The 12853-nt window shown below is 46.5% G+C and overlaps 1 protein-coding gene across 7 annotated transcripts in view; it reads left to right on the forward strand.

Annotated features, from left to right (window-relative positions):
• The window catches only part of KHSRP (KH-type splicing regulatory protein), a 43804-nt gene that overhangs the window by 18510 nt on the left and 12441 nt on the right, over positions 1 to 12853 (forward strand). For all 7 annotated transcript variants that reach the window (XM_053298591.1, XM_053298592.1, XM_053298594.1 and 4 more), the window contains exons 2-9: positions 8286 to 8382; positions 8499 to 8537; positions 8794 to 8839; positions 9419 to 9468; positions 10699 to 10770; positions 11391 to 11448; positions 12215 to 12386; positions 12615 to 12713. In XM_053298591.1, coding sequence (XP_053154566.1) covers positions 8286 to 8382; positions 8499 to 8537; positions 8794 to 8839; positions 9419 to 9468; positions 10699 to 10770; positions 11391 to 11448; positions 12215 to 12386; positions 12615 to 12713 — 633 coding nt within the window. The remainder of the gene's footprint in view (positions 1 to 8285; positions 8383 to 8498; positions 8538 to 8793; positions 8840 to 9418; positions 9469 to 10698; positions 10771 to 11390; positions 11449 to 12214; positions 12387 to 12614; positions 12714 to 12853) is intronic.

Below are 12853 nucleotides of genomic sequence, written 5' to 3' on the forward strand. Positions count from 1 at the left end.
ATTTGTGAAAGTGGTCAAATCAGAATGGTCTCTAGCCACCACCTCTAAGAGTGCTACCACTGTGGCTAATAAGCTTTATTCCTTCCAACAAGAGGGGAGCGAAATCTTCACTATGCACGCTTCAGACGCGCCCGTCATACTACTAATTTCTGACTCGGTCCTGACTAGAAATGGAGAATTGGCCCTTAAGGATCCTGCAGGCAAACGCATGGAAGGGGCCCTAAACAGCATGCATGAATCAACAGCCTTGTCCATGAGGGCCTCGGCGGCAGCCTCTGTAATCACAAGAGCCTCCTTGATCTGGCTCTTGTCATCATGGAGGCTGCTACTATGGACAACTTAATTCAGGATCCTCCCCTTGGATCCGGCAAGGTTGTGCCAGACTCTATTAAAGTTGCACAAGACGCACACTAGCCTGGATGGCCTCCGTTTTGCATCTAGAGCTGCTGCCGCCTCAGTGGTAGGCTGTTGCAATCTGTGGCTTAAATACTGACAGGTAGATGCTGCATCAAGACCAATCTGGCTGCCGTTCCATATGATGGCGAAAAACTATTTGGGAACACAGCTCTGAATGACATCCTAGTAGAATCCAAAGATAAAAAGAAAGCCGTGCCTTCTTCCATTAAAAGGATGACCACTTTCAAGGAAGGCAGTTTGTTCAACCCTTTCGGTCCTCCTTCGGTGGCCAAGGCAAGGGATCCAAATCCCAGTGTCCCTACTGGGGTAGGACTAGGGTGTCTAGGCAGGTTTTTGGAAGTAGGGCATCCTTCAACGCCCAGACCAAGCAGTCCAAGTAAAAAGCATGACGGGATGGGAGAGGTACCCCTCGGTGGTCGCCTCTTCTCTCACTGGCGTGCTTGGGAGGCCATCACATGAGACTTGTGGGTACTCTTACACCATAAAAGAAAGCTACTCCATAGAGTTGACCAGCCAGCCACCTCACAGATTCCTGCCCACTCTTCCCTCCTGCTGCCAGCACAAACATCAGGGTGATTCGTCACCTTCTAGCGATAGGAGCCGTAGAACTGGTTCCATAACACCAGCATGATGCAGGAGCCTACTCCATAATATTCAACGTACCAACAAAGGACAGTTCACTACGGGCGGTGCTAGACTTAGAACCTCTGGACCACTTCATGCACAAACGTACCTTCCGCATTGAATCACTGAGATCCATCGCAGAGGCCCTACACCACCTGGATCTTGTCATGTCCATAGACCTCAAGGAGGCCTGCTTACATATACCTATCCACCAAGACAGTTGCTGCCACCTCTGTTTTCTGTACTTGGGGGATACACTACCAATACAAAGCGCTTCCCTTCGGTCTTTCATTGTCCCTGCGCATCTTCATGAAGGTCCTGGCTCCTGTGATAGCACACCTCAGACTCCAGGGTGTGAGGATTTTTTGATACTTAAACGATCTCCTCATCCAGTCAAAGTTGCGCCAGACAGCCCAAAAAGACCTACGGACCACTATTTGCACGCTCAACTGTCATGGGTTCCTAATCAACGAAACGAAGAGCCAACTACACCCGATGCACCAGATCCTTCATCTTGGTGTGCTTATAGACACTCAACAAGACAAACTGTTCCTGCCACAAGACTGGAAGTGCACTCTGGAGTCAGAAGTACACAAGGTCCTGGGCTTGGAACTCTCCTGTCTTATGGACCTCTCCAGGCTTCTGGGCCTAATGGTGGCAAGTCTACAATCGGTCCACTGGGGGTGCTTCCATCTGAGGCCCCTCCAGTGGTTCCTGCTCCCCTTTCATGCGGACATTGCAGTGAGGTCCAACAGACATATCTCCCTGCCATGCCGAGTTCTCCACTCCCTACGCTGGTGGATCACTGCACCACATTTGTCAGTGGGAAAGGAATTCCTGGACCCTTTCTAGATCATAGATACTTATGGACGCCAGCAAGAAGGGCTGGGGGGCTCACTGTCAGCACCGGTCCATCCAGGGCAAGTGGTCGACACAGGAACACCAGCACAGTATAAACTGGCTGGAACTCAGAGCCATTCACCTAGCTTTCCGCAAAGACGAACCCATGGTCCTTCACTGCCACATTCTCATCTACACGGACAATACCACAGCAAAGGTTCACACAAATTGCCATGGGGGTACCAGGTCCAGGTCCCTGCAATTGGAAACAGTACTGCTATTCCACTGGGTGGAACAGCATGTGACATCCTTGACAGCCCATCATGTACAGGGTGACCTGAACACTGTAGCAGTCTGGTTGAGCCGCTTGGACCTCCTTCAGGGATCTCTTTCCAGGGGGTCCTTCCTCCGATGGTTGGATGTCATGGAGTCCCCAGGGGTTCTACCTCCACGAATCACCTGTTACAGTTTCTGCAAGATGGACTAGATAAGGGGCTGTCTGCTAATACGTTGAAGTGCCAGGCCGCCTCTTTGGTGGACCTAATCTCGGGGTCATCGAAAGGCGCCATGCATCACCACCCTCACCTGAAATGCTTCTTGAAGGGCGCTACTCTCCTGTCTCCCCTGGTGGTTCATAGTTTCCCTAATTGGCAACTGCATACCGTTCTTAAGGCTCTGTAGGATCCCCCCTTTGAACCCCAGTCCTCAGTTCCTCTCTGCATACTATTCTTCAAGTTGGCATTCCTCGTGGCCATTACCTTGGCACGAAGGGTGTTGAAACTCAAGGCCTTATCTGTACACAAGAACCTCTGTATTTTTTCAACAGACTCTGTCAAACTCATTCCAGATCCTTTTTTTCGGCCTAAGGTGGCTCCCCTCTTCCATGTATCTCAGGACGTTATTTTGTCCTCCTTTTGTCCTAAGCCAGTTCACTCACTGGAAAGGGCTTGGCATAAGCTTGATGTCTGCAGATGCCTTAAAGTATACATCAAGCAGATGGCACACATTAGAACCTCGGAGTTCCTTTTCGTTTCATTCTTCCCAAGGTCTATGTGACAGCCTGTCACGCCTGCCTCCATAGGTAGGTGGCTGAAGGCGTGTATAACCCTAGCCTACGAATCACAGAACCTCAGTGCGCCCACCAAAGTGTTTGCCCACTCCATGAGGGCGGCTGCTGCATCAGTGGCCTTTTCTACAAACGTGCCTGTCCAGGACATTTGCAGAGCAGCCACCTGGCAGGCGCCTTCTACATTTACTAAGCACTATAAACTAGATGTCTTTGCATCTGCTCAGGCAGCATTCAGGAAGAGAGTCTTCCAACAGGTCCTCCCTTCACAATAGAAGCTGGTACCCTCCCTGGTTGGACTTTGGGCTGTGGTATGTCCCCACACATGAGATGCCCTTCGACCCCTGTAGCAGAGAAAGGAGCATTGGTTACTCACCGTGAAGGCTTTTTCTTGCTGTGGGGTCCAAGGGCGTCTCGACCTGCTCTTATTCTACCAGTGCCTACTGTCCAGGGACTGGGGTATTTTCTGCATGTATATTTGTTTTTACAGTGTTCCTAGTGGACTTAGGCCTAGGGTGCCGGGGAACGGGGGCTGGGTTTGCTTGTCTTTTGACTTGTTACTATGCCTAGTTTCTACCAGGTTTTCCTGCTTCATCAAAGTACCTTTCGCCTCTTGTACTAAAGAATTGAGGGTTTGCTCCTCCCAGCCTCAAAGGCTACACTAATTAACTTAGTCCTGCCTTGGAGTCATGTGGGATCGCATAACCCACACGTGAGACACCCTTGGACCCTGCAGCAAGAAGGAGCATTCACAGTGAGTAGCCAATGCTCCGTGCTCACTTATTACCTCTTCTCTGTCTCCTCATACCCCCCCTGTGTGCTCTCTTTGAACTTTTCTGTAAACCCAAAATTACTTCCTCCATTCCCCAACTGTGTGCCTTTTCCTTTACTGTTCCCTGTCACTGGAACACCATACATCCTGGCATCCATTTGCCCCTTTCCTTTCATGTGTTTAAACAGCCAACGGTTACCCACATCTTCTCCCTAGTTAGTTACTTGCATTGGAAGCCTGATAGCAAGTCTGTGTCTTTTGCTGTATGACAGAGGCTGGTTTTTGTTAGGTGTTCCAGAACCCTACTGATCAGTCTCTAGATATGGTTAAGACGGGGTTTGACAAATCCCAGGAGCTAGGGAGCCATGGCACCTAGAAATTTAATTTTGGTACCGAGACTGGAATATTCAGGTAGGATTATATTTGCCTCAGGCAGCCCTGTTTGTTTTAAGTATGTTACCTGTAATGCAGATAAAGGGAAGCCCATTTTAACTCCCACCCCCATATCTATCACAAAGTGCTAATTTTCAAGTGTCCATTGGCTGGCTCCTAGATCCATAGAACCCAGGCCTTGAGAAACACTAATATATTGGGGCCTCTGCAGCAGTCCTTTTGTGCAGAGTGGAGTTGGTAGACGTGTTTTCCTATTGCTCCCTACATGCTCAGTGTTGAGCATACAGATCTGATGCTGTATAATCATTGTTTAGTATGTGAGCCTTAGAATGTGTTTCCTCCTGCACCATCACTACAGATTCTGCTACCTGAACCTATTGGCTTGAGCATAGTGACTCATGAACATTTATGAGCAGGGCCTCACCAATTAAGGCTTAGTCCACTACCTGCCATTATTTGTGATTGCCACCTATTTCCTTTGCTGGCACATGGGCAGAGGGCTTAGGAGAGGAGCAGCTCTTGAGGGTGATGGTGATGGTGATGGTAAGGGAGCCCTCTTCTACTGCCCAGAAAGGATTCCTGCTGTTTCTTGCCTCCTCAAAAGTGGCAGTGGAAATAAGACCTCTGATGAGGAGATCTGAGTGGTGCTGGGTGTCCTGCTCACCAGAGGACTAGAGATTTGTAGACGAGAGGCTTGTTTAGGAGTTGCATATGAACAGTTGTCTTGGTGTAGAATGTGGTGATCAGCCATTGGGTTTTTATACTTCTATTCAGAATGGATAGATTTAAATAATTATCCGTTTATTATTTTGATATTTCCTAAATAAAAGTTCATACTGATTGGTTGCTATAACCATAAGGACATGATGACTTAATGTTGTTTAAGGTGCTTGCTGGAATCAGCTCTAGAGGGTGCTGCTTTCCAGTGTTCGTTTCTGTATCGGTCTGTCCCCTCTCATATAGCCTTGAGGCTGAAAAGTGGGTGTACTTGACATAGGTGTACCTTTTTGGCTTTAGTGCAAGCAGATGTTTTATAGAGATCTACAGGTGAAACTCGGAAAATTAGAATATCGTGCAAAAGTCCATTAATTTTAGTAATGCAAATTAAAAGGTGAAACTGATATATGAGACAGACGCATTACATGCAAAGCGAGATAAGTCAAGCCTTAATTTGTTATAATTGTGATGATCATGGCGTACAGCTCATGAAAACCCCAAATCCACAATCTCAGAAAATTAGAATATTACATAGAACCAAGAAGACAAGGATTGAAGAATAGAACAATATCGGACCTCTGAAAAGTATAAGCATGCATATGTATTCAGTACTTGGTTTGGGCCCCTTTTGCAGCAATTACTGCCTCAATGCGGCGTGGCATGGATGCTATCAGCCTGTGGCACTGATGAGGTATTATGGAAGACCAGGATGCTTCATTAGCGGCCTTCAGCAATTCTGCATTGTTTGGTCTCGTGTCTCTCATCCTCCTCTTGGCAATGCCCCATAGATTCTCTATGGGGTCAGGTCAGGCGAGTTTGCTGGCCAATCAAGCACAGTACACTGTATACTTTTCAGAGGTCCGATATTGTTCTATTCTTCAATCCTTGTCTTCTTGGTTCCATGTAATATTCTAATTTTCTGAGATTGTGGATTTGGGGTTTTCATGAGCTGTACGCCATGATCATCACAATTATAACAAATTAAGGCTTGACTTATCTCGCTTTGCATGTAATGCGTCTGTCTCATATATCAGTTTCACCTTTTAATTTGCATTACTAAAATTAATGGACTTTTGCACGATATTCTAATTTTCCGAGTTTCACCTGTAGATAGATGACTTTGAAAGCTATTGTATGATGAGCATGGGGCAGAGGGTGTGTGGCATTTGCAAGAAATCTGAGAAATACTGTTGCATCTCTGAGGTACAGGAGTAGAACACAACTTGATGGCTAAAATGTCTGTGTTCAACTGAAACTTTCATGTAGTGTAGTGCTTTCCTGGTGTGTGGGGGGCGGGAACACGAACACACACACGTGTGTGTCTAAAAGCATCTCCTATTAGTGCATAGCATAGCAAGATAACTTTGGTGGGGTAACGTACTCTGCGTGAATGCCATAAGAAAGCTGCTTTTGTCAGTTCATGTGGAAATAATTCACTCCTAAAGGGAAAGGAGTATGTGGAAGAGTACCTATTATTTAACAGTAAATGCTGTTCACTTTGTTTATAGAATCAGTTTTCTGATGCTGTTAAGATGTAAGTTGGGCTACCTGCCAGTTGCACAATAGAGCTACATCTGAGGCTAGTCCATGCTTTAAAACAGCTTCTTAAAGATCCATGTGCCATGCACTGACCAGGAGAGGGATCTTGGGGTCGTGGTGGACAGCTCGTTGAAAGTGTCAACTCAATGTGCAGCAGCTGTAAAAAAGGCCAATTCCATGCTAGGGATCATTAGGAAGGGGATTGAAAATAAAACAGCTAATATTATGATGCCCTTATACAAAACTATGGTGCGACCACACTTGGAGTACTGCGTACAATTCTGGTCACCACATCTTAAAAATGACATTGTAGAACTGAAAAAGGTGCAGAAGAGGGCAACCAAGATGATCAGGGGCCTAGAGCACCTTTCTTATGAGGCAAGGCTACAACACCAGGGTCTTTTTAGTTTAGAAAAAAGACGACTGCGGGGAGACATGATAGAGGTCCATAAAATCATGCATGGTGTGGTGAAAGTGGATAGAGAGAAATTGTTCACCCTCACACTATCTATCTATCTATCTATCTATCTATCTATCTATCTATTTATTATACACACAGCTGGGATGGCAGAATTTTATTGTCAATGTTGTTGCTGTTGTTATAGATATCGTCACAGAATATAGGCTGTTCCCAGTAAAGCTGCTTTTTCTAATTGGCTGATGGTGATTTCTGTGGCCCCTATGGTGTTGAGGTGCTCTTCAAGGTCTTTTGGAACTGCACCCAGGGCGCCAATTACCGCTGGGATTATTTTGGTCTTTTTCTGCCATAGCCTTTCAGTTTCAATTTGTAGATATTTGTATTTTGTTTGTTCTATTTCTTTTTCTTCTATTCTGCTATCCCCTGGTATTGCTATGTCGATTATATTAACTTGTTTTTCTTTCTTCTCGTCTACAGTTATATCTGGTGTAATCTATTTATTTATTTATTTATTTACACAGTCAGACAGGTATTGTTGACTGGTTTGTTTTATCCAGACATCGAGTCCTTCCTGATGATGATGATGATTTTTACATTTATATCCCTCTCTTCCTCCAAGGAGCCCATGTAGTACATACTTGAGTTTCTCTTTCACAACAACCCTGTGGAGTAGTTTAGGCTGAGAGAGAAGTGACTGGCCCAGAGTCACCCAGTTAGTTTCATGGCTGAATGGGGATTTGAACTTGGGTCTCCTCGGTCCTAGTCCAGCACTCTAACCACTACACCACGCTGGCTCCTTACGCTGGCACATAACACTAGAACCAGGGGTCATCCCATGAAATTGATTGCCAGGAAATCTAGGGCCAACAAACAGAAGTACTCTTTCACACAACGCATAATCAACTTGTGGAATTATCTGCCACAAGATGTGGTGACAGCCAACAACCTGGATGGCTTTAAGAGGGGTTTGAATAATTTCATGGAGGAGAGGTCTATCAATGGCTACTAGTCTGAGAGCTATAGGCCACCTCCAGTCTCAGTGGCAGGATGCCTCTGAGTACCAGTTACAGAGGAGTAACGGCAGGAGAGAGGGCCTGCCCTCAACTCCTGCCTGTGGCTTCCAGCAGCATCTGGTGGGCCACTGTACAAAACAGGATGCTGGACTAGATGGGCATCCTTGGGCCTGATCCAGCAGGGCTGCTGTTATGTTCTTATGAAGGTAAGACTGGGGAAGCCTAGGTGCTAATACTATTAGCTTTTCGTTATTGTGGTTCTTACGCCACTTTAAATATTTAGTGTTTATATGTAAACCATTTTGGGCAGTATTATATGGTATGCATTGTGTTTCATTGTATATTTGATGGTTCCTAGTCTCTGAAATAGTTATAGGTACTATATACAACTTGCCTCTCATTGTCACTGATGTATAGAGGACTTTTTATACTGCAAGTAGTATAAAGTAGTATAATGTAGTAACTGCAGTTCAATTCTACTTTCAGATAGCGGCTAAAATTGGGGGGGACTCGGCCACAACAGTGAACAACACTACTCCTGACTTTGGATTCAGTGGTCAGAAGAGACAACTGGAAGATGGAGGTACTGCGTGATAGCCACTGTCTTGGAGGTTGGCTTTGAGAATTTGGAGAGAGGGGAAGGGTGACTTCTAATGGTTGGGAAGAACCCGGATGCATCTCTTGTTTTTGTTTTGACAGACCAGCCAGAGAGCAAGAAAATGGCTCCACAGCCAGAACGTAAGTTCAGTTTATTTTTAAAGGGCTGGGGAAAGATAACCTACGTGCAGACCTTGTTTGTTTTCATTTTTGTATTGATAGTGAAAAGTGGGAGAACATGTAAACTAAACCTTTTTTGGGAGGTATTCTCCCCCCCCCCCGTTAATTTTACCAGGACCTTTAAAAAAAAAAACACAGCTTGTGGGTTGGCTAACAGCTGACTTAGTTTGTCTTCTAGAATGTGAATTCATAACCAGACCCTTTCTTTGTTTTCCAGCCATGCCACCACCCCCTCAGCTTGGACCTATCCATCCTCCCCCCAGGTAAATTTAGCAGTGTGCCTCTCTTCTCCCCCCCGCCCCCGACAATGTGCTGTAGCTGGTCAGAGCAGTGCTAAATAATTCCACCGTGTGAGTTCAGTTTGCCTGCAAGGGAGGCCAATATTTCTGTACCCCCCACCAAAAAGAGAAAAGGCTGCTTTCGTTAGATGAGGCTCAGCACCCAGCTTTGTGAGAGACCTGCCGTTGAAAGACCAGTCACTCCTGGCACTGTGTGCCTTGTTTAGGTAGTGAAGGGTTGTGCTGCTTGGCCATGACTGAGGTACTTCCTGTTCTTGTGTGGCTTCTGGTTCTGTGTTGGAAGAGCCTTGTGTGCAAATGCTGCTACAGTGGCCTCTGGGGCCACTCAGTTGACCACGGGTCCTGCCAGGCTGCACGAGTGCATTTTGCACTGGCGCGTAGTGATTTCCTCAGGGCTTGATTGCTCAGCCACCTTCCTATCTGCCCTTCCAGGAGAAGGAGAGCTCTCCGGGTTTTGTTTCTTGGTGGATGCTGGTGAACACCAGGTCCATTTCTGTAACCCTCCCACTCCTTACTTTAAGCTGCTGACCATTTCCCTTGCAGGTCTACAGTGACTGAAGAGTACAGAGTACCTGATGGCATGGTGGGACTCAGTGAGTATTAGACAGAGAGGGGAGAAACCTGCTGTTGCTCTAGTTGAAAGACTGTCACTTTACCTCTACTAACCCGTGTCTTCCTGACTTTTCGGTGCCTGTTGGCTGAGCTTCCCACTGGGAAGGCTCAGGCAGGCTGGATTGTGTTTGACCCTTTTGTGACACCCCCGCCGCCGCCCTTGAGAGATGACAAGCATTTGAGTTTCCTCTCTGTGCTCAGAGCTCCACAGCAGTACTTGGCTCCAGAGATGTTGGGTGGGTGTTCTGCTCCGCGAAGTGCTCGGGCCAGGTTTCCATTCATGAAATGCTAGGGGCTGGTTGCTAAGGACAGCTTGAGGCTGGTGTCATGTGAGCACTTCCCGTGCATAGCAGGACTTTTGGGATTTGAGCAGCAGCAGCAACAGCAGCAGCACAGATTTGCTCTGGACACCTGACAGGCTCAGGCTTAGGAGTGCTGCAGGAGTTCAGAGTTCCTTTTTGGATTGCTTATGGACTTGGCTTTGGATGCATCAACTCTCTCTGAGTGATCCTGGCTAAGGTTGGAGGTCCAGGCTAGGCCTTTGCCAGAAGGAATGGTGGCTGCAAAACACTGCCTGACGCAGAGTTTGAACTAAGCAGGAGAGAATTGGCTCCCAGAAGGCATTTTGTTTACAAGCCCTTGGTTTAAATTGGCTTGGCATTCAAGCTCTGAATGCTAGAAGAGAAGTTGGTTGAAACTTGGGTGCTGGGGCACCCATTGACCTGACTGGTTCTGGTAGGCTGTCTTGCCTCTACAGCCGCTAAGACCCTTGAGCATTTTGTTTCCTGTTACTGGATTTGCACATCTAGGAGGAGCTTCTCTGTCCCTCTTTCTTTCTACTGTGTTATGTAAACAGTGTAACTTGAAGGAATCTTGCCTATTGTTCCATGCAGCTACTGCTTGATACAGACACACAAATCCCTTCTGTGTTTGGATGTATTTTTAACTGTCTATATAGAATACCTTGTGGGGTGGAGGCGGGGAGGGGGAGGGGGAAGCGTCATGCAGAATCGGGTTTTGAGTTCTTGGTGCTGTAGGCCTATCTGGAACCTGCTGAGTAGCTTCCCAGTTCTTCAGTAAATCAGATCTCTTCTGAGGAGGGAAGCAGAAAAACATGCTGTCTTCTAGCCTCTCTGTCAGGATAACAGTTTTATTTCTCCCCCCCCCCCTTAAGCTTGAGTTTTTTTAGTGCTGCTCTCCTTATTTTGCAGTCATAGGAAGAGGTGGGGAGCAGATCAACAAAATACAGCAGGACTCTGGATGTAAAGTACAGATTTCGCCAGGTATGTGTGAGGTGGGAGAGCAGAACCTGAGGTGAATTTAGCTGAAGCTAAAGATGACCATTGTTCCTTCTCAACCCTATAATGAAGGGTGGGGGTGGGTGAGAGTAAATAAAGAGGCATTATCATGTCCGAGCTGTGTGGTGCAGGGGTCAACAAAGCATCCTGCTAGTATCAGACATCTTGTTTTAGCTGGCCTGTTCTGAAGATGCTGGGACATCGGAGTTTCTCATTAGCACACATAAAGTACCCTCACTAAGTAAACAGTTGTTTCCAGCTCTCAGGCAATCTAGTGCTTCTTGGGTGACTTACATTGTTGTGAGCAGGCTTCAGCTGCTAAGTTTGCTGAAGTCTGCAAATGTTTCAACCCTTGTGCTGCTTGCTTTTGTCACCAGACTGGGTGAACATCAAACTGCACCAGCAGCCTGCACCACATAGAAATTCAACCCACCTTTTGAAGTGTGTGTATGCTTGAAGGGACTCCCCTTCAGCTATGCCAGCACCTTTGGATCTTGCTGGCAATCTGTGATTTGAAGGAGGGGGCAGATTCTCTGGGAAAGTTATGCTTACATGGAGAGAAGTTTAGTGGCGCTTCTCCTGACCATCTTCCTTTCCTTCTACAGACAGTGGAGGATTGCCAGAGCGAAGTGTATCGCTGACAGGATCGCCAGAATCTGTGCAGTGAGTAATCTCTCATCCTTTGTCAGGGTGTTTCAAGAAAGTTAAGGGGCTTGGACAACAGTAGGGATAGGGCTGAAAGCATGACATAGTTCAGGGCTGTGACAGAGAAACAAGGCATCAGTGGTGCAGAGATCACTGATAAATGCTGAGAGAGAAAGTGAAGGGAAAAGGTAGTAGAGATAAAGTGGGTTGAAATGTCCAGGCCTGCAGCGGCAGTGAGAATTGGTACCTCAAGACCCTCCCTAGGGATATCTGCCTGGTGAGTGTTGTATTCGTTTAGACACCAGGCTAAAGCCTTTCTCTTCCAGCAAGCTTATAATTTGTAATTTGCTGGATACTTGCATTTCAGCTGGCTTTGTGTTGGCTTACTGGCTGTTTCCAAGTTTTTTTGTTTTAGACTTGGCTTTTAATGTTCTTTTTGTAAACAGCTTTGAGGACCTTGGTCAGTTGAGCAGTGTATAAATTTAATAAAATACACAGTGTAGCGAGTTCTCGCGTATGATCTTAAAATGCAAGGTCCTTGATTGGCCATAGGTGTCTAGAGAAACATTAAGCCGTTGTTTGTGATTAAAACCGGTCCAGATACCTGTCATTTGTCAGGTTGCTGAACCAACACAACACCAGCAATCTCATCTGCAAGTGATTCCTGGACAGAAGGTGTTCCCAGAAGCTTCATTTCAAATGTCTAGTACCTTTCATAACGAGAGGGTAGACGCTGTAAATCTTGTCATTCGCCACTATGCTGTCTTCTTTCATTTGTTTTCAGGAAGGCAAAAATGATGCTTGATGATATTGTATCTCGAGGGCGTGGTGGGCCTCCTGGTCAGTTTCACGATAACGCCAATGGGCAGAATGGTACAGTGCAGGAAATCATGATCCCAGCTGGGAAAGCAGGCTTGGTGATCGGCAAGGGAGGGGAAACGATTAAGCAGCTACAGGTAAGGGGTAGGCCCCGCCTGCCTGCCTGCCGGATTTCTTGTATTAAGAGCTTATGCTTATCTTCATTTGTTCACCTTCTTTCTGGCATTCTGGTTTCTCTGGCCTTTTTGGAGAAGGATGTGGTATTTCTTTCTCATGGCTTCTTAGAGTGGGGCCAATTGAGTTTGTCTGAGGGAGCACGAGGCAATTGTACAACCTGCTTAACTACTTACTCTCCCTTAATATAGGAGCGAGCTGGAGTGAAAATGATTTTAATTCAGGACGGTTCACAAAACACGAATGTAGATAAGCCCCTTCGGATAATTGGCGACCCTTACAAAGTACAGGTAAGACTGGTTGGTCAGCTTTCTCAGTCCTCTGAGCCTGTGTGGGGAAGAGAAATGACTGCACTCCTGCCTTCTTTGTGACTGGGGTACAGTTGCAGTTTCCTGTCTCAGCCAGGGGCTACCAGATCTAAGGTTGCACA

Source organism: Hemicordylus capensis, chromosome 2 (assembly GCF_027244095.1).
Source record: "Hemicordylus capensis ecotype Gifberg chromosome 2, rHemCap1.1.pri, whole genome shotgun sequence".
Lineage (NCBI taxonomy): Eukaryota > Metazoa > Chordata > Lepidosauria > Squamata > Cordylidae > Hemicordylus > Hemicordylus capensis.